Source organism: Morus notabilis, unplaced genomic scaffold (genome assembly GCF_000414095.1).
Source record: "Morus notabilis unplaced genomic scaffold, ASM41409v2 Scaffold518, whole genome shotgun sequence".
In the NCBI taxonomy this organism is placed as follows: domain Eukaryota; kingdom Viridiplantae; phylum Streptophyta; class Magnoliopsida; order Rosales; family Moraceae; genus Morus; species Morus notabilis.
The window spans coordinates 1,176,770-1,202,900 of NW_010366577.1; the positions used below are offsets into that span (position 1 = coordinate 1,176,770).

General features: G+C 32.9%; 3 protein-coding genes across 4 annotated transcripts; 2 read left to right on the forward strand and 1 right to left on the reverse strand.

Moving 5' to 3' along the window:
* Positions 1-1,800: 1,800 nt before the first annotated feature.
* Positions 1,801-8,694, forward strand: LOC21409812. The gene is made up of 6 exons (XM_010110688.2): positions 1,801-1,878; positions 4,715-5,744; positions 6,191-6,249; positions 6,366-6,494; positions 7,578-7,713; positions 8,084-8,694. Exons 2-6 carry the CDS (start codon positions 5,046-5,048, stop codon positions 8,408-8,410), a joined length of 1,350 nt encoding a protein of 449 aa, XP_010108990.1. The 5' UTR covers positions 1,801-1,878; positions 4,715-5,045; the 3' UTR covers positions 8,411-8,694.
* Positions 8,695-10,669: 1,975 nt separating this feature from the next.
* On the reverse strand, positions 10,670-15,991 carry LOC21409813 (THO complex subunit 4D). The gene is made up of 7 exons (XM_024173789.1): positions 15,715-15,991; positions 14,711-14,973; positions 14,282-14,425; positions 14,125-14,193; positions 13,111-13,298; positions 12,295-12,345; positions 10,670-11,176 (listed from the first exon to the last, which is right to left on the reverse strand). The coding sequence occupies exons 2-7, from the start codon at positions 14,912-14,914 to the stop codon at positions 10,942-10,944; spliced, it is 891 nt and encodes a 296-aa protein (XP_024029557.1). The 5' UTR covers positions 14,915-14,973; positions 15,715-15,991; the 3' UTR covers positions 10,670-10,941.
* A 5,484-nt stretch (positions 15,992-21,475) lies between these two features.
* LOC21409814 (HMG-Y-related protein A) lies at positions 21,476-23,290 on the forward strand. Of its 2 annotated transcripts, XM_010110690.2 has the most exons (3): positions 21,476-21,602; positions 21,702-21,780; positions 22,488-23,290. In XM_010110690.2, the coding sequence occupies exons 1-3, from the start codon at positions 21,559-21,561 to the stop codon at positions 23,001-23,003; spliced, it is 639 nt and encodes a 212-aa protein (XP_010108992.1). In that variant the 5' UTR covers positions 21,476-21,558; the 3' UTR covers positions 23,004-23,290. The 2 variants fall into 2 exon arrangements, 1 of the variants encoding a protein (XP_010108992.1); XR_002903313.1 differs by having other exon boundaries at positions 21,525-21,780; positions 22,462-22,567.
* Positions 23,291-26,131: the final 2,841 nt, after the last annotated feature.

Here is a 26,131-nt window from a genome sequence, read left to right on the forward strand (position 1 = left end):
AGTCTTGTCCAACACCGTGTGCGCCAAGTTTCGCTCTTCCCCTCGGCAGTCGGCACACTAGAACAATAAAGAATTATAGACAAAAGTCTCATTCATTACACCGATTTAAGTTTAAAATTCGAGTTTTATTGTAGTAAAAAACTCTTAAAAATAGTCACATTTAACTTTTTTACTACAATAAAATTCTCACATAAAGTCACATCTCAACTCGAATTAAAAACTCGAATAACAAACTAAACGGGCCTAAAAATGTCATAAGTAAAATCATTTATTAAAATAGATGTTCAAATTCCTAACACCTCTTATAAATTCTATTATATTCATTTTGAGTATCATTGCTATCTGGTATTCCATTATATTTATAACCTCTTAATTCTGTCTTTTCGTACTTTACTATTCGGGACCTATATATATGAAGACTCAACCATATTATTTATAACCTCTGTCTATAGACAACAATGACATGTGATGAATAATATGGTTGAGTCTTCTCTCCATTTCTCATGTCTCTCTTGTTTACTTGAAATAATTTCAATTTGGTACCCTATATATATTATAGTGAAATCGCTTTTAGTACTTTGTGTTTTTTATAAATTTAAATTGATACCTCAATTTTTTTTTGAAAAAAATCCTTGGAACATTTTAATAAAAACACATAGAGTGCGTTTATTTACACAACTCAAGTCGTGACTTGAGTTATGTATGTGAAAAAAAAATACTGCAATAAAAAAATTGAATTTGAATTTATTTGAGAAAAAAATACAATAATAATATGACTTGAGTTATGATTTGAGTCGTGAAATGAACAATGCCATAACTAATTCTTGGCCATTTTAAAATTTTAAATTGGAAACTTCAATATTAAAAACAGTTCTTTTTTCATTCTGCTAGGATCTAATGTTTTACACAACTCAAGTAATGACTTGAGTTATGTACGTGAGAAAAAAATACTGTAATAAAAAAACTAAATTTGAATTTATTTGAAAAAAAATACTGTAGCAATATGATTTGAGTCATTAAACTAAGTTTTGGCCATTTTAAAATTTTAAATCGGAAACTTCTATATTAAAAACAGTTCTATTTTCATTCTGCTAGGATCTAATGTTTTAGTCATTGGATTAATTTTCAATGACATGATTTGTAAATGTCTATTTTAAAAATTTATAACGTTCGACACATAACTATTTGTAATCTTAAATCAAATTGTTAAAAAGTTCATCCAACTTTCTATCGATGAAAAAAAAAAACCATTTTAACATTAATTTAACGGATTTTTTTAACATTAATTTAGCCCAAAAGAAAAGTAAGATAAGTGTTCTTGTTAAAAGCAGGGAAAGAATGGCGGAAATAACAGCGAGAAATAAAGGCACCTTGGCAGCATCAAATTTCTTTATTCCGTTCATGCATTTGCCATAATTTGTTTGTTTTTTTTTTTTCTGACTTTTGTTTTTGTTCCCCTCGTCTCTTAAATTCTTCAAAATACGCGCTTTACAAAGAAAGTAAGACACCAAACGAGAAAAATTAAACAAAAAGGAATGTTGTTGGAAATGGGAATATTTCTTGCGTTATTTGGTTTCTTTCTTGTCATTTTTTTTTATAACGAAATTTCTTCAAATAGAGGAGAATATTATTAAGGAATGAAAAGACTACAAATAAATAAATAAAAAAAACCTGTAAAATGGCAGACTCAAAGCATCTCAACTTCTTGTCGATATATCTATAATATATAGTATAAATATGTACGTCTCTTCCAGACAAAACTGCATTGTTCAGAGACAATAATATTATAATCAACGAGGTTCTCGTTATGGAGATTATTAATTTGGTGAAGCTTGTGAATTAATAATAATTAAGTTGGATCACAGGCAAAGCGTAAAGGTAAGCAAGCTCTCCTAGCTAATTGCTATCTGTAATTTGATTTTGCTTTTAAAAGCAGTTCAGCTGCTCTTCTTTCTTCTCTCAATTATCCTTTTTATCAAACTTTATTCTCTAAATTTTTCTTGCTTTGGTTAGGATTTTCCAAAGTTTTCTGTTGTTGGGTAAGAATATTCATTCTGGAAAAAGTAAAAATAAACGAAAGCGATATACATACATATATATATATATATATGTGTGTGTGTGTATACTTGAGAGGAAGAATATGTGTTTTCTTTCCTTTTGATGGTTCAGCTGTGTTTAGAGCTAGTGTTTGGAACTCTTTTTCCTCACAAATCAGATCTCAGTTTATTTTTATTTTCCATTTAAAAAAAAGAAAAAAAAAACTCTTTTTTTATTAATAGTGTGGCAATTCGTGTCACGTGTCGTGTTCGTGTCGTGTTTTGATCGTTTTTTAAAAATTTACAGTCAACCCGAACACGACCCATGACACGAAATTTTTTAAAAACCGCGACACGAACACGACACGACCACTTTACGAGTTGACATGACACGACCTAAAAATGACCCGTGACACGAAATTGACCTGTGAATATGAAATTAACACGAAAATTGTATACTTTTATTTAGTTTTTTACATATTAGAAATAATTTAAAATTCATAACACACTAAATTACAATAACATCCATTGAAATTAAAGCAAATAATAGTATAAGATTTTGAGTTTAACTATCATGATATCACAAGTTCATAATAAAATTTAAAATATGTAATGAAAAATATATGTATTTTTTTAGTTTTTTACGAGTTTCGTATCGTGTTCGGGTTAGGCGAGTCCAACCTGAAATTGACCTGTATTTTTCGTGTCAATTTCAGGTCGACCCAATTCTGACCCGAACATTTTTTTTTTCTCAACTCTAACCCGTAAAATTCATGTCGTTTTCGAGTCGTATCGTGACTTATATTGCCGACCTTATTCCATGATCTAGTGGCATTAGGGGGTGGGATGAGATTTAGGTGAGGGTTGCGGATTCAACCTCATTGTATATGAAAAAAAAACGCATGGTTAATCCATGAATTATGAACATTATGACACTTTTATTTTTAGTTTTATTTTATTTATTATGTTATTTTTTTCAGAGATTACTTGCTTTTTGGTCCTTAACACTAAGGTGAGAGAGGATTTTTAAGATGTACATCTATATCGCATATATAACTGAAAATCTTGCAGAGATAACTATATTAAAAGTAAAATGTTCAAATTCTTAAGGGTTTTTAACAACAATTAAGAGAACGTTGTTTTTTAGATGTAATTAATTTAGTAAAACTTCAAGTCATCATAATAAATGCACGATTATCTTTGATGAATTTTTTTGTAATTCATCATCATTCTTATAATATTATGGATCAAAACTATCAAAAAAAAAAAGATAAATAAATGTTTAGATATTAACGGTGCTTTATGCTTATAAAACTCGTTATAAATGATAATTGGTTTTTTAATTAATTACTTGTTATTGACTTGATCATTGATTTCGTCGGAATTAGTTGGCTTCTTTGCGTTTATACTTTATAATAATATAATAATATTGTTCCATTGTAAATCTCAGATATACAGCCTTTGGGTTAGAACCCAATAATAATAGGAGAAATAGTAAAAAATAGGTCAATATAAAAAGCTTAAGAAAGTATATAGGTTAATTTTTAGTTATAGAAATTAATAGGTCATAACTTGTCAAGTTATGGTTTATAACTAGATAAGTTATAGATAAACTTGTCAAGTTATGGTTCATAGCCAGATAAGTTATGGACAATTATAGACAATAATTTGTTAAGTTATGATTCATAACCAAACTAGTTATGGACGAAAACAGTAATTTGACCTATTTATTAATTTATGTAAACTATTAGCCTATTAATTTTAATTCATCTCAAGTCTTGACATATTTTTCTCTTTCTCCCTAATAATAATATATCAAAGACCTCAACTTTAAGCAAAACTAACAAACACGTAATTTCAAAGAGAAAATAAGACACAACTACTCTTGCTGCCCACGAACCAAACTAGTATAATCTCCGTGAATTTTCTGTTTTTATGTGTTATTTTATTAAAACAAAATGCAATTGCTACCAAAATGAGTCCCATATTAATAGAGAGTGAGATATACTGAAAGTGGTTAAGGACATGCTTGTTTTGTATATTCAGATTTAAATCTATAATTATACGACAATGTTTTTTAATAAAAATTTTAAATTTTAAACATTAAAATTATAAATAATAATGTAAGTATATTTTATAAATAGATATTAATGTTCTGTTTGTTTAGAAAATTCTAATTTGATTTAAGATTATAATTCTTAATTTTTACAGCATTCATTTCTTATAAAAAATTTAAATTTTAAAAATTAGAATCATAAACTATTGATTCTAAATTTATGAACTAAACGTTACGTTAAGTGTATTTGTCTGTAAGTTACTTTCAGTAGCAATTATTTATGAAGTGTTTAATATGAAGATTCATATCATAAGTCGAATCATGATTCGTGACTCATTATTATATTTTTTTCTCATAAAAAATACACATAAATTAAAAATAATTTTAAACTATAATTTTAAATTATAATTTTAAATGTATGAATCAAAAATCCACGTAGACATTATCACTGAAATCGTTGGTGTCACTTACTTTTGAAAGTATTTATGGTCAATTTGTCTTCTCCTCACGTGTGGTTTATAACTTTAAAAAAAAAAAAAAAATGGTACTAATACAATTTTTTTTTGTTGCTAAAATAGTGCTAATATTTTATCGAATAATACGCAAATTTGGCTGATGACAGCGCTGTAATTGCTGTGGCGTCATACACACAGAAGCCAAAGCCAAACTATCGCCTGGCGGAACAACTAAAGAATAAAAAGAGAATAAATAAATAAAGAAAGAGAAACCAAATCATATTCCCCAAGCGTCAGTCCCCACCCACGTGAACGCGACGACAACACTTCTCTCTCTCTAGAATCCCCCCCTCTCTCTCTCTCTCTCTCTCTCTCTAGAAAGAGAAAGCATAAGCCTCACTGGCACTGCAAGCATAGGCCATGGCCGTGGCATGAGATGACCGACCTCCCACTCCTCCGCCAACACCACAACCTCAAGCTGATTCTTCTGCTCCAACAATGTCCGTATCATGCGGAGTAGAGTGCGTGGTGATCCTCGGCTGCATGCGTTGGGCATGGAAGCGCTGCACATACGTTGGCTCCGACGACAGCGCCGCCTGGCCCTGCCCCACCGCCGACGAGTTTGAGCCCGTCCCCCACATCTGCCGCCTCATCCTCGCCGTCTACGAGCCCGATCTCCGCAATCCTCAGTTCCCTCCCGCCGGCGGCTACCGCCTCAACCCCGATTGGGTCATCAAACGCGTCACCTACGAGCAAACCCTAGGCCAGTCCCCTCCTTACCTCATCTACACCGACCACGACCACCGCGAGATCGTCCTCGCCATTCGTGGCCTCAACCTCGCCAAGGAGAGCGATTACAAGCTCCTCCTCAACAACCGCCTCGGGATGCAGATGTTCGACGGCGGCTTCGTCCACCACGGCCTTCTCAAGTCGGCGATTTGGCTCCTCAATGAGGAGTCCGAGACGCTCAAGCGCTTGTGGCTCGATCACGGCTCCGACTACCGGATGGTTTTCGCCGGACACTCGTTAGGGTCCGGCGTCGCCGCGCTTCTCACGGTGATCGTGGTGAATCATGGAGACCGGTTGGGAGGGATTCCGAGGAGTAAGGTTCGCTGCTACACGATTGCTCCGGCCAGGTGTATGTCGCTCAATTTGGCCGTCAAGTATGCCGACGTTATACACTCCATTGTCTTGCAGGTGAGACAAACATTCTTACTCCTTTGCTTGTCTGTGAAAATGAATCACTGATAATTTTTTATTCTCTCAGTTGGATTAACTTTATCGATTTTTGAGTTTTGTTTTTCAATTTTCAATTTTGACAATTTACTATTTGAGATTTAATTAGTGATGGTCAAAGTGAAAGAAAGATGAACTGAAGTATCAGCTGATAAGTGATAAACAGATAATAAACTTGTTTTTTCCTTTTCTTTTCGAGATAAAGGTCTTTGGCCTAAGAGTTTTTTGTGCGAGATTTGGATAGAATTTTTTTACTTGAACTAATCTTCGATATGAGTAAAATTTCGAGGGCAAAAGTGAAACAAAAAGTGAACTAAAATGAGTATGCTTTAGTCTCTTTCTTTGCTAGTAAAATTTGGAGATCATCTCTGGCTATCTTGTTTAGTGATCTTTTTTTTCTTGCACAGGATGATTTCTTACCAAGAACAGCCACTCCATTAGAAGATATATTCAAGTCCATATTTTGGTTAGTATGCTTCTATGATGTCTGAATGACTGCATCAGGCCTTTAATTGGTTGCTTTATTAAGCAAATATCTATATAATTTTTAGATTTACTGGAGCGCATTGATGCTTTGGACAGCTTGCCCTGCTTGTTATTTTTGGTTTGTTTGAGGGATACCTTCATACCAGAAGGTAGAAAACTTCGAGATCCAAGGAGACTTTATGCACCTGGAAGAATGTACCATATTGTTGAGCGAAAGTTTTGCAGGTAGCAAGGCGTTGAACTTTTCTATTTTGTTTGTATGAATGTTTTTATATGTTTCTTTAGATGAAAATTTTTCACGACTTATGTTATGTTACTGTTAAAAGTTTGCCAATTAAGGAAAGGACTGATATGGTGATTTACAAATGGGGCCATGAGATCATAGTCATCTTGTGTGTTCAAATAATGCTCTCATTCTTAGTGTCTAGTTTTAAAAGAACTAGCAATTACTAATGTTATGTTTATTTGACCTTAGACTTAGATGAAGTGATGTTGAGAAGGATTTACTTATCCCTTGTCCAAGTTGTAAAAAAAAATTTAACTTATTTAGGAGAAAATTTTAGTCTCTGGTAAGTGGTAGTTGCTCTTTCTCATGAAGTATATCTACTGGTTCTGTTTTCCCCAGAACATTCGCTGCACTTAAGTCTTTTGCGATATCAATTATCTTGTACTGGTCTTCTGATTCACTTTTCTAATTGAAGAAAAAGAATAAGAAATGCTCAAGTGGAATTTGGAGCATTCCAAAAACTTGGAGATCCAACTACAAGAGGACAAGTAGTTTGATACAATATTGTTTTGTTATTTCCTGTGGAATTGCGATATCAATAGATGTGTGCTCGTTTATTTCCTGTGGTACAATTTCCAAGTTTACAAGTTTTGTCAATCATAAGATTGAGATTTCTACCGATAGATGATAGTCCCAATTTCCAATTTGAGGTTGCTTGATGTGAAGTTCAATCGATTTATCAGGATCCCAAGCTTCTTTCTTATCGTCATACTTGCATTAGCACACTAGAGAGTAGAGTGTCATGCTTGCTTTAGGGTCCGAGCGTGTAGTCTGTGAACATGCACGAAGGTTTCAAATTATGTGGCTCATCTAGCAATTAGCATTTGCAAAAAGCAGAAGAAAATTGGAAATATTTTCTTTTGTTCTTCCTCGCTTGAAGATAAAAACTGTTTAGATTCATTTGACTTGGAATAGAGTTTACAGCATTCCTTTAATATTCTCTCTTAAAGACATAAGTGGTATGATGCTAATTAAGAATTAAGTTTATTTGGGTGATTGAACTTCTGGATGCTTTTATGCAGGTGTGGGAGATATCCTCCAGAGGTCAGAACTGCCATTCCTGTTGATGGGAGATTTGAACATATTGTCTTGTCATGCAACGCCACATCTGATCATGGAATTATTTGGATAGAAAGGGAAGCGGAGAAGGCTTTAGAAGTAAGTCAAATTACTTGTGTTAATGTACGACTAGTAATATCTTTTCTTCATTATTTCTCCTTGAAAAGAAGTGTAACTGGGTATCCAGTCCCTCATTTCAAATTGATTCTAATGTTTCTGATGCAAATATAAAAACACACCATGGTGACCTTTTAGAATTAGGTATGTGTATGTATAGTTCGTTTTAGAATTAGTTATCTCTCAGTTCCCTTTTAAACCAACAGATATACAGAGGTTTTTTTAGTTTCCTATCTGTGGAACAAAATGGATAATAGAAAGAAATTTACTTGAGATTTTCAGTGTTATTGATTAGGTGTTTGGTTCTCTACTGTAGCTTAAATTACTGATAAATCATTTAATTGCTCTTCAGAGAATGAAGGAAAGTTGTGCTGGGACTGTAACCACGCCTCCAATAGTACAGAAACTCGAGAGGTTGCAAACCATTGAAAAGGAGCACAAAGATGCATTAGAAAGGGCTGTCAGTTTGAATGTACCTCACGCTGTGGCCACAGATGAGGAACCACTCAATGAGCAAAACACAGAAGTGTCTGATAGTCGGAATGACGACGCCCAAGAAAGCGCCTCAAAGTCAAGTCGGGGGACGACAAACTGGGATGAAGTAGTTGAGAAGCTTTTTAAGAAAAATCGATCTGGAAATCTGCAACTGAACAGAGATGCTAATGCTCCAAATCAATAGCATCTCCTGTCCATTTTTATTTTATTTTCCTCCATGATTTTCCTGCTTGAAGTCTGAAGATAGGAATTGAGTAGACGTTTGGTTCATGGATTCAGAATTATAGACGAATATATGAAACAAACATCCCATGAGTGTTTCATAATTCGTCCCTGCCTTTTGTTAACCATTATTTTGAAAATGCTAGAATTTGTACATTATATCATGTATCGATGTTGTCAAAATAACAGAAACCCGGCTCTGTTGCCCATAATGAGAAATCGCCAGTATAGAGGAAAAACAGAATTACAGGATATATATTCATTTGTGAGTGTCAGTTCGTTTGTCTTTTTTTTTTTTTTTTGTCTTATCCATTTGCGAACTATAGTGTGCATTTGTTGCGTATATACTTCTTAACGATGTATGAAAATTGAAATTCTTCTTGTACTTTGCAAAAGTTGTTTCTTTTAACCTTTTAAGTTTGTGGCATTTCGTAATGTTCTTCAAAATGGGAAATTCAATGATGGGTGCTCCTATAATCCTATTGCACTCGAGAGTGGGTGGATGATAGGAATGCATTCTCAGCCATCCGATTAAAATCAGACGGCGTTGAAATAAGATCCTTCCACATGGGTATTTCAAAAGGTCTTCATAAATATACTAAACATGGGTTCATAACGCCCATATATAAAAAATAGCTCCATATCAATCCTATTTGTTTTACTCACGTAAAAAGAAAATGGTAGATAAATGATCCAGGGGCACGAACCGGTTGATATCGCTGCAGAGAGTGATGGAGTGAATGTTTGGTTCACAGATTTAAAATTATGATTCAAAATTATTTTTAATTTATGTATATTTTTTATGAGAAAAAATACTATACATTATCATTTATCTGAAGGTGTTTGAAATAAAAATGATTTTATAATTTTTTTGCTAATTAAAAATGATTTTATATAAAAACTTAATATGACTTCTCTCAAAAAAAAAAAAAAAAAAGAATCTAATACAAACATACCTATAATCCCTTACAAACGGAGTCAAATGTTCAAATAGTATATTATGAGTTTTCACTTCAAAAAAAAAAAGGGTATATTATAAGATGTAAAGTAGACAACTAAGGCCCGTTCATTTCGCTGATTCGAGTTTAGAATTCGAGTTTTGCTATAGTAAAAAGCTCTCACAAACAATCACATTTAACTTTTTTGTTACAGTAAAAAGCTCTCACATAAAATCACATCTCAACTCGAATTAAAAACTCGAATCAGCGAACTAAACGGGCTCTAAGACCTCGTTCACTTCGCGGATTCGAGTTTTTAATTTGAGTTGAGATGTGACATTTTCTTAGAGCTTTTCACTATAGCAAAAAAAGATAGATATAACATTTTCTGAGAGCTTTTTACTGTAAAAATCTAAAACTGAAAACTCAAATCGATAAAGTGAACGAAGCCTAAGTGATCAAAATTTATATCCAACTTAATTTAATTTATAAACCTATATGTAAGACAGTAAGAGTATTGAGAGCCCCCATTGTACAATCACCAATTCGCACATTCAAATATCCGGTGCATTTAAGGCAGCCAACTTTCCAAAATTTTCCTTGCTGGTGTTGCTGATTGACTCGCTAGTGCCTTTCTACAACGCTATAATTTTAGCTGGAGGGTCCTTGGGCGCAAGTCACTATCTATAGTGAATCAAATTATGCGCGAAAAATATTTTAGTAGACGTTTGATTCATAGATTTACAATTATGATTTCAAATTATTCTCATTTTATGTGTTTTTTATAAGAAAAAAACACTGTAAAAAATCATAAATCATGATTCAGAATCAAAGACGAATATAAAAAATAAACATCTCCTATATCATTGTAGTAAATAAAACGAGGGTATTTCGTACTTTATTTCTCCTAAAAAAATGCAGGACATTACTGCCCCAAGTCATTAGATGAAGAAATTTATGAGTCATTCTTGGTTCATTTGATATTTTGAATTCTCTTTCTGAGTATGATCTATTTAACATCTCATAGCATAGAAAACAGCAGCCTAATTCGAGGGCACGAGCTAGAATTGATTAAACAAAATAATAACAAATAAAAATAAATAAATAAACCAGAAGGTACAAGAGAAAAATCATTGGTTAGTTTCCAGGGCACACTCTGTCACAATCCCATACCCATCAATTCGTGATTTTATCCCAATCATAAATTCCAAGGGATATTTGAGCTGTTCTTAGGAAGGAAGGCGTAGTCCCATCTCATCATGCAATTGCAAATACACGAGACATTTAACTCAAACTTTTTACCTAAATAAAAATAATATGAATAGAACAATGAAAGCATGAAGATAATACACACCCGAAAAACGCCCGAGAGCAAACCATCATTTGAAAATAACCCAACAGCTTCATTTTTACCCCTAAAAAACTTTTACTTTTATCTAGAATGAAAACCACCGAAAGCCACGAGTCAAATGCACCAACAGCAATGGCAACTTTGTACAGCTATCATATCTAAATATTTGATCCATACTAGCAACAAGTTTCGCAGCCTAAAACTTCAGGATGTTTGCATTGCCTCCGCATGGTAGTTATCCAATTCCTTGTCAAGCTCATCTGCAGACTTCTCAACATGTTTCTTTCCACGACTGCCGCCGCCGCTACCGCCGTCGCCGCGACCACGACCACGGTCACGATCACGTCCACGTCCACGTCCACGTCCTCGTCTTCCTCCACCACGACCACGGCCACTCCTTGGTCCACCACGACCCCTCTGACTGGAAAATCCAGCAGCACTGCCAAACAGACACCAAAAAGCTATCACAATTACTGGAATTTAAAAGCAACAACCACAGAAATAAACAGCAGTAGTCGAAGCCACTTTTTTAGAGGCCAAACCCACTAGGCACAAGAGTGACTCAAGTTTCCCTTTGATTTTAGCAAGTTAGACCTGTGTGCTAGTGAAACTAAGCTCAAAAGTTTGTATACCAACTAAGCACAATGACAGACTCAATAAAGTTTCCCTTCAATTCACAAGTGACTCATTAACGTGACCAAGTTTCTGGACGTCTTAGCTCAACCAGAGACACACAAAGCTGTTTTTGAGCTTAAATAAATTTGTACCAAAGAAAGATACACACGGTCACATTCAGCTCCTAAACCAAACTAGACGCAAAAACAATAAGCATATTACATGGTTCACTTGTCAGGTGCCTGCGGCAAATCCACAGTTGGCTACTGTGATCTAAGAACAGATTCATCCTTCACTTACAGATTAATAATTCCAATTGTTCCAGTTTGCTACAGATACCCTTTTCTCTTCTTTTATTTTAAATTACAAAATCCAATCAAAATGCCACATGTTGAACCCAATTTACACAGTCCTAGAGGTATGACAGATGCAGGGATATAACAGTCATCGAGAGGGAAAAAAAACAATTTGATAAAATCAAATGCATTACAGAAACAGGGAAGTAACTGAAAAAATAATCTAGAAAGGAATATCTCTTAGAAAAATTGCTAAGCTAAGAGTTGATATAGAGCTTTAAACACCGGCCAAGAATAGGTCATCGCAGAAAAAGCCAAAATCTGCGTGTTTTTTTTTTTTTTACTCGTAGCTATCACTACATGATTTAACATCTGATTCATTTTTTTCCCTGTAACTAGGAGCTAACAGTAAGACTGGTTCCTACGTTCAGTTATTTACTACCATGGATGCCTAAAAGTTCTACTATAATGTCAGTAGACAAAGGCAGCCCAATAATATTTCCAATCTTTAGATTATTATTAGGATTATTATTTTATTCCGTCCAAAACGTGATGTGAAATGTACAAGGTAATTCAGAGACATCTAGAAAAGCAGGCCAACAACTATAAAATTACAAACTATTCAAAAATAAAATCAAATAGTTACCCGGAACCACGATTAACCAACGCAGAGCCACCAATGTGTCCAGGTCCAGACCTGCACAACTTCCAAGTGTAAGAAAGATGTGTATGCACATATAGCTAACATCTTTAACTTGCAACTCCTAAAGCATCAATTTTTTTCCTATAATGAAGCATCACAACTTAATATAAATAAAAATAGTCTCTCAGGTGCAAGGGGGGGAAAAAATGCAAAAAAGAACCAAAGAGTCACCAAAAGATGGGACAGACTGATATTTCAATCAAATGAGCACATATTATTCAAGAAATAATGTAAAGACGACACTTTGTGACTAATAAATTAGATCAAAATAAACAGATGCAGAAACAAACAGTTCCAACTTCGAGTGTTAAACAACAAACCCTGATGTAGACGAACTTAGCTTACTGCCTATGTCATTCAAAATTTCAAATGATACTGTTGGTCTCTCCAAAAATTTTAAGAAAAGAGGACTCATTACTAAAAACTAGCCCCCAAGAAACCTTCGCAATACCTATTAGGAATGAAGGCATTTCTTCCTCATTTAATTCAGATGATTAATGTCGCTTTTTCCTCAATTGACACTATCTCTTTGTTTCATTTTAGAGATAAGAGAAACCACCAACGTTGCAGATAAAATAGTAGCCAGGTAAAGAGGGCACTAAATTATTGACTTGATAAATAAATTAAAAAAAAATTCCAGTAGCCACCACTCCGACACAAAGATCCAAAAATTCTGCAACCTAACGAAGTATCAAATCTACAGCAATTATTAAAGATAAAACATGAATAAGTAAAAAAACAAAAAATAAATGAACATACGTCATAACCACAGTCCTCTTCTTCCTTCCATTCACTCCAGCTACATTCACACGAGCAGAAATAGGCATTTCTCCATTGGCACCAACAATCTCGATTTTCATTGGCTTCCCATCCAATAGCACATTATTGTACCGCTTCAATGCTGCAAATGCATCACTTCGTCTGGTATACACCACTTCAGCTGAACCCTGTAACAAAAGGACAATATTATTCTCCCAATAGAAAGTTGATTATTAAAGGAACGAACCAGACTAACACAACCAAACACCAAACAAACTTTGAATCAGAAGAGCTAGACAAAAGCAATAACAATAACAATAATAATACTTTGACAGGAAAAAAAAAAAGCAGTGAAAAAAAAAAAGAAAACGAAAAAAGAAAGATACTAATATGCAATTAAATCTAACCAGATAATATTGAACACAAACACGAAAAAAATGTACTTATCTACAACTTCTTAATTATGCCTACGAACATATCAATCCCATGCCATAACTCTATAGCTCTTAAAGTGAGCTGGACCATCTAAATAGAAAGCAGGTATAACCCAGATTAAGCTAAGCATATTAGAAACCAACCTCCTCAAGATAAGTGAGAACAAAGCAAAACAAGAATGTGCCTTGACACCTTTTTTGTTCTAAAAAGTGCCTATTTATCTTCAAATGTTCAGAATGAATACATGTTGACATGCACCTGAAATACCTAATCTTCTATAATATAGTTATCCATGCTTCAATTGTTATAGGTATAGCCATAGATATGTAATGAAAAGATACAGTTCATCTCCATAACATACCAACAGAATTTTCTTTTTCTCAAAAGAGGGGGAAAAAAAAGCCTTCTAAAATATGCTAGTGAAAAAAAAAAGACAACTAAGACAGGTATGGCTTGTAGTGACGAACAAAATTACATTCTAGGGCTTTGAGACAATTACGGCCACAATTGTAGAAGACTCATAATGATGACCAGGGAGGGAAAAAAAAAAAAAACAAAACTCAGCTACTGAATACTTACACTTGGACGACCAGTTTTGTCATAATGAACTGCATATCTTTTCAGGTCTCCAATCTCAGAGAACAGTTCCTGAGTTGCACGTCACGTATCAAGACAATGTTACAACAAATTTGGTACAGAAAGCGCTTAAGACGAAAATACGAGGCTCAAGTTGTACCCTTATGTCCTCATTTGTCACTCCATAGTCCAAGTTGGAAACATATAATTTTGTGCCAATTTCAATGCCTGTTATCCCTGCGGCTCTAATACTATCTTCAAACAAATCATGTCGCCATGGGAAACTCTTGGTTCTGCGGGAGGACTGATGAAACAATGCAGAAAAGAGTCCAGATTGGGAAAAGAAGAAACGTCAGCTTATGAACAGATAACCACTCCTCAAAGTGCTCATAAAAACAACCCAAATAAGCCATTAGTACAGATAAATCGCGAAGATAACGGTACAAATGCACTGGAAGATGACAGCGCTTTACTGATGACACAAATTGAGCTTCTCCAAGAATTACAGTCCTCTTCGTATTTGAGTTTCTAATATTTGGGTTTTTTCAATGCATATCATATCATAAAACATCAACAGTTTCGAGCTTGCCTTGGCAATGGTGTAAGGAGATGGTTGCGCATTCACAGCGAGAGGGTTCCTACGAACCGGCCCAGTCATTCTTCCACCACTAAAGAACCCACGTGGTCCACGGCCACGGCGGGTCCTACCCCTTTCTCTAACTCTATCACGATTACCACTACCCCTGCTGCTCTTTATCACCTCATTAAGAGACATATCCAGAGGAGTAGACATTGACTAAGAGTAGAGGTCAAAAACTTCCGAAAATAAAGAAGAATCAGCAAACCTCCTGCCTGCACATAAAAGACATTAACATCAGTAACTCCATAATCAAAACTAGTGATTAGCGAATCATATGGAAACACTATGGACACCAATCCAACACTATGCATCGTTTCGATGTATCAATTCTTTCATGCAACTAATACATACAAGGATCTAAGTTGAAACAAAACTCATAACCTTAGCAACCAAGAATTTACTCATCCTGCTTTCCAAAATAATATAAGCATTTTTCACTTTAATTAAGCAAGATAGCTATTTAAAGAAAAAAAACCCATTAAAATCCAAAAAAATTCAAGGGAATCGCAAGCTTCTTAACAAATTCAAACCCAGATGGAAAAATTTTAGTCACCGTCAGTACCTAAAAAAGAAAAAAGGACCACGAAAAAGGAAAAAAAAAACCGAAAAAAGAGACGCATCTGTAAAATTTTGTAATTAGAGAAGACAGAATCAGATCAGACAAAAACGCATCGAAACCCTAATCCTCCTGTTCAGTTCACGCGTCAAAAAAAAAAAAAAGAACACACAAAAACACATACTCGCACACATCTCTGTAACCGTTAGAATTCGTGATCAAATCTCAAAAAAAAAAAAAAGAGCAAACTTATGAGACGAATCACAACAAGAAAAAACATAATTTTCAGGCTACAACACCAGTGAAGAAAAATATGCCAAATTATAACAACAACGTCAACGAAAGCCCCAAATCAAAGAAGCAAGAGAAAATAGAGAGAGAGAGAGAGGATAAATACCTTGAGAAAATCACAGAATTGAGATAAGAGGGAATAACAATGAGAGAGAGAGATGGACTAAAATGGAGAAAAGTAAGGGGGTTTCTTATATATGAAGAGGAAGGAGAGAGAAAGACATGGATATGGGGCTTCTACGGCGGAGGAGGAGAACTGGAGGAGTGGAGTGGGGAAGATTTTAGGGCTTCTTTCTGAGAGGTTTCAGTCGTTTGTTCGAGGAAGGCGGTTTTCAATTACAGAGAGAGAGAGAAGCGTCAGCCTCTTTTTTCTTTTAAACCGACCACTCAGTCGTTTGTGAGACGAGGGTTTTGGAGGCCAATTCACGCGGATTTCTTTTTTTTTTTTTTTTTTTTTTTCAACTCATTCGTATTAATTTCAAATTTAACCCCTAAAAAATAATGCTCGTCTCACTTTATCCCTTTGAACTTAAAATGGTGCAAAGCTAGCCTTCAACATTATCGGAAGTGCAACTTTAATATTTTCGTCAATAAAATGTCAAATTTTTAATAGTTTTAAACATATGTCTGGTCATATTCTGTAAAAAAAAAAAAAAAAAAAAAAAAAAAAACTTTTTTTTGGTTATCTAACTCGTTTTTAAAGATAATATTTGATAGCGATATGATGCAAAGATTATGAATAAAGAAGGAGATAACGCTTAAGATTAAAATTTGAGAATGATAAAACTTTAATTTAGATAACGGTTGGAAGCAACTCATTTTGCGCACTTGATTCTACATCAGAAGACTTGTTGGACAGCGACTCTTGAAGTGGTAACATATTATCTTTTAAAAAAAAAATTTAATTAGAAGACATGTGCATAAAATATGTTTCACTTATGACAAAATTGTTAATTAAATTAACCGCTCACATGATTCGTCCCTGTTTAGGTCAAACCATTTCGTTTTTTTGATGAAATCATTATTGCCTTATTTATTCACTATTGCCCTTTTAAAAGTTGTTTTAAGTTAAATTATTTTAATAAAAGGACAATTATGATTAAGAAGGTTAATAATAGAAATATCATTATTATAAAACGGTAGTTTTGAACCTTTCCTTATAATTAATTAAAAGTTTACGTATCAAATATGCTTGATGCTATTATGGTTATATCTTGTTTTGTAATTGTTCTCATTTCGTATAAATTGTTTCTCGTAAGAAATGGTAAAAGAATAGAAAGAAAAGAATGACAAAGACTTATGAATGCTTTCTCTGAAATTGCAATTGAATGATTAAGGGCTCGTTTAGTTTGTTGATTCGAGTTTTTAATTCGAATTGATATTTGATTTTATGTGAGAGTTTTTTACTGTAGTAAAAAAGTTAAATGTGATTATTTATAAGAGTTTTTTAACGACTGTTTTGACAAAAACCGTGGAACTGGCTTATAATCAGTGGGACTGGCTCCATCCACCCCAAATAGGCTTTACCTCAGAAAGAAGCAAAATTTTTATCACAGTAAACCTATTTGATAAGATTTTAAAGCATCCAATCTTGTTGTAGTTTTTCTTATTTGCTTCCGATATGTCATTTTCAAGTTACAAGTTACTACTTTTAACTTTGTGCATTCTTTATTTGTACCTCTTTAACAAAGCATCCGTCTTTTCATATCATTCCCTTCTTCATTAAGAAAGAGAATGGACATTACTTTTCTCTTCTTCACTATTTTTTTCCATTGATTCTTTGAAGGATATAACGAAATTGATCTACATTCCTGGTACGGAAGTAGAAGTGAATTTTCATAATGAAGTTCCCTTTCCTTCTTGTTTACTAGTAATTGTTATCGGTCAATTATTTGAGTCGATTTCTTTCTTAATGAGGTATATAAGAGGTCAGATAATGATGAAGATAAAGGTCTAACCAAAAAAAAAAAAAAAAAAACTGTTGATCTTAAAACATATCTCATCCTCCAGAAATGGAGAATAAGAACTTTGATTTGATGTAAACGGTGAATGTGTTTCATGGTTCAAGTTGATGATGAATTATATGAGCAAAAGAATTTGTACTATTTATTATTGTTTGAGAAAGGAAATAAATTTATGCTACAAATATATATTTTTAATTATTTTAAGAGCTTTAACATGGTTTTGGCATAAACCATCATTAAAAGTGGTATATTTGATGATATTTTTTATTAAAACCGTTGATAAAAGTGACAGTTTTTGCACACACAAAAAAAAAAAATTTATCTAAAGTGCGCTCTCTACATAGTTTTACTTGCATAATAGAAGACGGCCGTCATTTTAAGTCATGGACATTTAACGAATTTAGATTAAACAACGGTCATATATTTTAACACGATTGTTTTAAACTATTGCCTTATCAATCTTTTTCTATTATGGGAAGTGGGCAGGGGATGAGATGAAGGTTGCTTGCTAACTTTTACGTTAAATGAGTTTGTGGGTATGTCAGAACGAGCTTATCATATTGTGATATTTTGGTTTTCTATTGTTATATTAAAGTCATTGTGTTGATTTTATATTTGAGAAAAAAAAAAATTGTTTGCTAGAGAGATAAAGTATCTCACCCTCTTAAGATGTGTTTATATCATAAATCAACATAACTTTTAGTCGAATGATTCAAACCATGTGATTCGAACTATTTTCGATTTACATGAATTTTTTGTGAGAGAAAATACTGTAGTGAACCACGAATCATGATTCGAATAAGAAAACGAATCCCTCTACCAAACATCCTCTGATTTTTGCTTCTAAGTACAATGGTTGCCTTTGATGGGGTAAGGTGCCTTCATGTCTTCTTTGGTGAACAAGATGGAGTTTATGGTTTCTAAAAACACCTCGGTGGACTTTGGTTTAGTTTGGTAGTGCTGTAGATTTTGGAAAAATTACTTTTAACTGTGCTGAAGGAAGAAGCAGTTGTTACAAAAAACAGCTGAGTGTTTGGTCAACTATAATTATAGTAGCTGTACTGATTTCAAAATCAGTGTAATAGCGTTTGGTAAATTATGAGGTTGAATTATTGTGGATAGTTAAAAATTATGACTATATTATATTACACTATAATATAATATATATAATTACAATATAATGTATATTTATTATTATATTTAATATAATACAATAAAACTATTATTAAATATATTATATAACTATGATATAGAATATAATAATATACTATAATATATAATAATATTATAATTAAAAGAAATATTAATATTTCAGTTATAATATAATTGAAAATTTTAACTATATTATAATATAATATATTATATAATCATTATTATATTATATTAAATAAATATATTATATAACCATAACGTGTGTAATACACTATAATATATAATAATATTAGAATTATAAGATTATATTAATATTTAATTATATTAATTATTATATTTAATATTAGAATTATTAATATAATTATGATATTATTTGTTACAATATTACTATTATATTATATTATATTATTTTATATTACGAGTCTGAATTTTAGATTGGAAATATTGTAAATTTTAAATTTTATTAGGGGTATTATAAATATTATAAAAGTTTCATTAATTGTACTATGTTGATTCCCGCACAATCTAAAAGTTAAAGTTGTCTTTAGACTGCTCCTGATTTTGGCTGTAAATTCTTAAAAAATTCTTTAAAAATCACTTTTAAAAAGATTTACCAAACACTAAAATCAGCTTCTGCTACAAACATAAGCTGATTTTAGGAGGAAAAAGCAATACCAAACTAAGCCTTTGCTTCATTAACTAGGTTGTATAAATTTTTAAAATTTAATCCGCTGCGTTATCGCTTAATTACAACCAACATAGAGGACTCAAATATAAGCTTATTTATGTTTAAAAAATATAATAAAATTATTTATACTCTTGGAAGTTCAAAGTTTTTCACAAATTTATAACTAAGAACAATAGTTGTGTCTTGATACGAATTGCGACAGTTTTCAATTGCAGTCTGCGTCTCTTAAAACCGCCCAACCTTATATCATCTTAACTTTTATTACAACGGAGACTTGCCAAAATCCATTATGGTTTATATATTGTTTGGAGTTCATTCATCTCAATCCATCCTATTCTTTATCCAACACTCATCATAAACGTTCACGATGCAAGCAAGAATGTATTTTTCATGTTTGAAATTACAAAACGTTAATGGCATGCTTACTTGAGGAATGAGAATTGACAATTAGAATCAATCTCATGTTTACTTATCCATTTTAATTTTAGAATGAAAGTAAAAATGTATGGGTCCTATACCAATTTAGGGTTGAAGAATGAGATTAGCACTCTCCACACTCCCCACCGGATTAGCACTCTCAATTCTGATAGTAAAGGTGAATTACAATTTTACCTTTAATTCTACTAACAAATTAGATGGTCTTATTGATGTGCTTTTCACGGCTGACAATGATCTAGCTAGATTATAAGCCAACTTGTATCAAGAAATGATGAAAATTGATGGCTTAGATGATGATCAAGTATATGACACCACTAATATTTTGGTAACGAAGCATGATTTGCTACGTGTATTCTATAACATTCTGGATAAACTCAAGAAGGGATACATCCTTAAAATTCTTAGTCATGAGGTGTTCTTATTTTATTTCATCGTTATATTTTTTTCTTTAATTTATTTCAAAATTTATTAAGAAAAAATAATTTAGATGATTAATTAAGTGTGATTAAAAAATCTAATTACTAATTAGTTATCATAATATTAAGATAGTTAGCATAATATACGATTTTTTTTTTTGAAGTTCAACACACAAAAATATATTAAAAGGGAAGGTAAGTAAATTTATACAATTTATTCCGATTGTGAGTGTAAGTAAACACATGAATGAAATTGAGACTGATTCTGACTCTGATTCCTGAAACCTAAGTAAACAGCTTATTTTAACTCTGATTCATGTTCACTCCGAATCCTATCCATTCCGATTACAGATAAGTAAACATGCCATAGTACTAAATTAACTCCCTCACCTGTTTGTCAACCTCAAAAACAAGCATCTTGGTGTGTAGGGTAGAAGAATAATAGGCATTGTTTATTTCATCGATTTTAATTTTTAATTTTAAGATTTTACAATTAATTTTTTTTTTAAAATATTATATCTAATTTTTTCTATTATAACTAAAAAATCTAAAAAAAAGTCACATCTCAGCTTGAATTGAAAACTCGAATTTGTGAATCTGGGTCCGTTTAGTTCGTTGATTTGAGTTTTTAGTTCGAGTTGAGATGTGACTTTATGTGAGAGCTTTTTACTATAGCAAAAAAGTTAGATGTGACTGTTTTCGAGAGCTTTTTATTATAGTAAAACTTAAATTTTAAACTCGAATCGGTAAAATAAACGGATCAGAAGTAAATGAGACCGCAGTGTAAAATGGACTGTGGGCCCAGTTCCCCAACAAGTAGCACGTGCGGACGAGCATGTACGAGGCGACAGGGTCAACTGCGACATTTTACGACCGTACATTTAAAGAATATGATTTTGGTCGATCCTATTTTCCTTGTTGGTGGGTAGGGGACCATCTGATAATAACCCCCCCCCCACCAATCCCCTCCTCCCAGGGTTGATTCCGTAATTCCACACCAAAATTATTTTAATCCAAAAGGCTATCATCTTGTTTTCTGCCACGTCATCTATCCGCGAGATGCCCGCAGGACAAAACCTTCACCGTCCGTTTTCTTCAACTCCATCAATCCTGACCGTCGATTATTCGAAAAAGAAATGGAAAAAAAGGTGGATAAAAAGAAAGAAGCTTTTGTTTTTTATTTTTGTATTTTTCTTTTTGTGTTTGGGTTTTGGTTTATTTTAAATCGAGCTGCGAAATTATATGGCCGAATTCCAAATCAAAATAGTGGTTTTGCGTCTGAAATTTGAACAATGGAGGTGAATAGGCTTTTGTGGGGTACTTCCCAGACTGAGAAGTGAGAAGAGAAAAAAACCTTCTTTTTCTTCTAATCTAACTCATAAATATAAAAGCCTTAATTTTTTTTTTAATTTTTTTTTTGAGGATTTGGTTTTAGGCTTCAGCTTTCTCTTTCTGCAACTTTAATGGCGACCGGAGACGTTAATAAACCTCCATCACTCCCTCCTTATCCCGAGGTATATCTTCTCTCTCTTTTCAAGTTTTATTTTTATTTTTAAACTTAAAAGAAATTGAAATAACTTTGAATGTTTGATTTTTTTTTTTAAAATTAATTTTAGAGTTGTGGGTTATTGTTTGATTTGTTTTTCCAGTTTTAGTACTTCATTAAACGAAAGAGAGAAAAAAAATGAAGATTAGAAAGGAAATGGGTTTTTTTCTGAAAGACTGAGAGGGTCACAAATTGTGTGTGTGCGTGTGTGGGGGGGGGGGCTAAGATTTGATCAGAACTGAGCTGTAATTAGCTCAGTTTCAGCATATTTCACTTTTTAATTTACAATATTGGAAAAAATTATTACGTATATTATCTCTAGAAGTTTGAGTTCTTAAATGTACTTAGTTGGAACCTTTTTTTTTTTTTTTCAAACCCTAATGGGATCGGAAACGCAAGAAAAGATGCATTTTCTTTTCTTTGTGTGTTTTATGCCTTTTTGTTTCTGTTATTTCTCGCAACACTTTCGGCGTTCCAGTTAGAAAACACAATAAATTAACTAATGAACTCAGATTTCTTCATCATTCCAAATAAATTCCTTTCTATATAACCCTCATTTTTTCAACCACTAAGAATCCCACTGGAAATTGAGCTTCGTTAGTTTGAATTATGGAGTGTTTTTGCCATGTTGAAATTTTGGTGGGAAAAGTTTTTTGTTTTGTGTCGTTTTCGCAGATCATTTTAAGGGCCATTGAGGCATTGAACGACCAGAATGGCTCAAACAAATCCTCAATTTCCAAATACATTGAATCAACTTATGGTGACTTACCTGCGGGTCACTCAGCGCTTCTCTCTCACCACCTCAACAGAATGAAAGAGACGGGCGAGCTCGTTTTCTGGAAAAACAACTACTTGAAGCCCGACCCCAATGCGCCGCCTAGGCGCGGCCGTGGCAGGCCCCCGAAGGACCCCAATGCGCAACCAAAGTCTCCAAGCAGCTACTCGGGACCGGCCCGTCCAAGGGGCCGGCCCCCCAAGGACCCCAATGCTCCACCTAAGCCCCCGAAAATGAAGTTGGCATCGGATAGCGGCAAGCCCAGAGGCCGGCCAAGAAAAATGGCAAAGCCTACGGGAGGGTTTGGTGGGTCAGGTGCAGCGGCAGCGGCAGCGGTGTCGTCCGGGAAGCCTAGGGGGAGGGGAAGGCCTCCTAAGGTGAAGACTCAATTGACTGAAGTCAGTGTTGAGCAATAGAGTTACTTCTCTCTTAGGCGTTTTACTGTTGTCAGTACTTGTGAATCTCTCTGTGACTTTGTTTGTAGAATTTAGTGGTGTAGCTCAACTTGTGTTTATGTTGTTGACTCTTGATTTGTGTAACTGTTTGAGGGCTGTTTTTTCGTTTGCTGGGGATTTTTTTTTTTTTTTCTTGTTATCATTATTGTTAGTTCTGATGATTAGAGGATGTGACTGCTGATATTTTTTTTCTTAGTTCAGGACTCCTATGATGTTTGTGTTTCTTTCACGTAAATTTGTTGCACATTTAATTTATTTATCAATCAATGTTTGAGGCTTAAATTTCAAATGCCTAAATTAATAATGAGCCTCTATTGTAGTCTTGTCTCTTGATGCTCCTTCTGGCAGTGGAAAACGACTTTTTATAATACCAGTTAGTTTTAGATGTCATTTGATTGGAACTTTTTCTTTTCCTTCTTTCTGAATTTGGGTATATTAGAGGGACTGGTTTTGGGAACTTCTAGTGTACAATTCATTCTTTGATTAGACCAAATATTCTGCAAAGTGATTCCCTAACTTTCATAGTGTTGTACGAAGCTGTTTTTGTTAAAGGCCCTTTGTGGGTCTGAGGCTAAATTAGAATTGGTTTGTTTTGTGAGAGGGGTCTCCATTATTAGAGTGCGTTTAAGGATTCGTATCGTAATTTGAATTATAGTTTGTAGTTTGTTACAGAATTTTTTCTCACAAAAAATACGTAAATTAAAAATAATTTTGAATCATGATTTTGAATATATTAACCAAACGTCATGATGGGTTTTGTGTTTCTTAATTCTTATGATTCATGCAAAGGCAATACATGACATATGGAATATGTGAGGATTCTAGTTAACTTTTACCTTTTTTTTTCCCTTCAATTTATAGTGGGGTTCATTGGAAATAGATCTATTATTAAGGTTTCACATTCTACTTTCCAAATTGTAATATGGACCGGTAGGTATGTGACTGACTGCATTATTGCTTGACATTCCATTGTTTGCGAGAAAGCTACTTGGATTGAGTACGGCGCTTTGATCTGACCCGTAGCTGACTCTTTTGCAATATGGCCTACTAATTTTAATTAGTAAAAATGATGTTTGTGTTCTGATATATATGGAGAGAAAGATCAACGTGACTAATATCCAAATTAAGTTTATGACCACATGGAGTATTATTGTCCTTAACACCTCATCCTCACTATATATATATATTATTATTTTTTTTAAGAAAGGGTTCAACTAGCAATCGAGCATCAAGGCGAATTGATGCATCACAACTAGATTGATACCTGCTTGAATATTAATGCGACTTTTGAATATGATTAATATATATATATATATATAAACACAAGCTTCAAAAAGTAAGCAGAACCATAGAGCAAACAACTTCATGAACTGAAAGAAAAACAATAATAAAATTGAATCCTAGAATCTTCATCTGTGGGAATGCTGAAGGAGAATGTCACTAGAAGGTTCTAAACTTCTGGGAAGAAGTTGCCTCAGTTAATACCTTGATTGGTCTTACCAATCAAGGTATATAATGAATATATGTTTTTAATATTTCGTGTTACAATATAACAATACTATATATATATATATATATATATAAAGCACATAATTGAATTCCAGCATTCTTTATTATTTTAAAATTTAACGCCAAAACGAACTTCTTGGAGATTTGAAGACAATAAGAATACATTCCATTTTCTTCCAAGGTATAATATTTGTATAATTTTTAGCGTAGTTATTGACATGTCACAGCTATGATATAGAAGATTGATTTCTTCACTCTAAGATCCATAATTAAGGTACATTAACAATCACGATCCAAATGCAAACAGACAAAGATCTCTTTTCATTGATGATTCTTGATAACATTTCAAAGTATTTAATCAATAGATAGAAGATCTGTACGGTGTAGTTTTTTTAGGATGAGATTAGTTGTTTCTCCCTGTTTTGAAAATTGGATTAAAGATTAGAAGGCACAAGAAATTGACATTATTTTTTTTGTTTGCCCTGTTTGTCTTTTCTCTCATATCCATATGCTGCCTTGAATATTTTGCGGACATATTAGTAGAAATATCGGTATATATCTTGATAGTTGATACTCACGAAACATTATTACGGGGGGAAAAAAAAACTAATGTTTTGCAACTAATGTTACAAAATATCATCGATATACTTGATAACACTTGAAGAAGATATATATATCTTTATATATCTATACTCCAACGGTATAAATTCTCAATCTCAATTCTTGACGTAATATGAAAGTTGTACACATTTTAAGGGCACTTATATGAGAATCTTTACGGTGGAGTATACTATTTTGCTCCATCAATAAAAACTATTATTTTTAATTGTTAGATTAGTTTTTTAATGGTTAAATCTGAGTATGTTCGTATTAAAAATTTATAACGCGCTAAACACAATTGCTCTTACTGCAGATCTGACCGTTGAAAAATCTAACAGTAAAAATACAGTTCCCACAAATGGAGCAAAATAGCTTAGGGCCCGTTTAGCGGTGCTTTTAGAGGCTACTTTTAGCTTTTTTAAAGAAGTTACAGCTGGTTAGAGTGTTTGGCAAATCTTACTTTTATCTAACAGCTTCTAAAAACTGTTGTCAAACATCAAAATTTGAGAAGTAGGTCAGGGGTTGCTTTTGCACAGCAACTCTGCTGCCATTGTTCAAATTTACTAAACTCAGTCTACCTTTTGATTTTTTTTCATACCAAATTGAAAAACATATATTTTCAAGATAGTTATTTAAAAATTGAAAATCTTAAACAAATATACTATGTTAAATTTTATTAAAACTATTTTTAATAATTATGAAGATGATTAAAATAATAACAATAAATAAGAAATTTAGTAGATGAATAATTTTTTCTATCAAGATAATAATTTATTTTTAAGAAATATTTTCATTAATAAAATTATATTTTTCTTGAATATTGACCATAAAAATAAAAATAAAAATAATTATAAATATGTGTCTATTTTTATCATTATATATTTTCATAATAATTTTATACACAATTTATCAAACGACTAAATTTTTACTTATGATATTATAATAATTTTATAACAATATATACCAAATACCTTTATGCT

Bases quoted from the DNA above. Each gene is read 5' to 3' on its own strand.
- LOC21409813 (XM_024173789.1), bottom strand. From the start codon at position 14,914: ATGTCTACTCCTCTGGATATGTCTCTTAATGAGGTGATAAAGAGCAGC. The intron at 12,346-13,110 runs GTATGTTCATTT...GAAGTTGTGCAG, and splicing joins AAGAGGACTGTGGTTATGAC to GTCTGGACCTGGACACATTG. The intron at 11,177-12,294 runs GTAACTATTTGA...TCTGTTTGGCAG, and splicing joins TTGGTTAATCGTGGTTCCGG to TGCTGCTGGATTTTCCAGTC.
- LOC21409814 (XM_010110690.2), top strand. From the start codon at position 21,559: ATGGAGGTGAATAGGCTTTTGTGGGGTACTTCCCAGACTGAGAA. The intron at 21,603-21,701 runs GTGAGAAGAGAA...ATTTGGTTTTAG, and splicing joins GGTACTTCCCAGACTGAGAA to GCTTCAGCTTTCTCTTTCTG. The intron at 21,781-22,487 runs GTATATCTTCTC...TCGTTTTCGCAG, and splicing joins CACTCCCTCCTTATCCCGAG to ATCATTTTAAGGGCCATTGA.
- LOC21409812 (XM_010110688.2), top strand. From the start codon at position 5,046: ATGTCCGTATCATGCGGAGTAGAGTGCGTGGTGATCCTCGGCTGCATG. The intron at 5,745-6,190 runs GTGAGACAAACA...TTTCTTGCACAG, and splicing joins TACACTCCATTGTCTTGCAG to GATGATTTCTTACCAAGAAC. The intron at 7,714-8,083 runs GTAAGTCAAATT...ATTGCTCTTCAG, and splicing joins AAGCGGAGAAGGCTTTAGAA to AGAATGAAGGAAAGTTGTGC.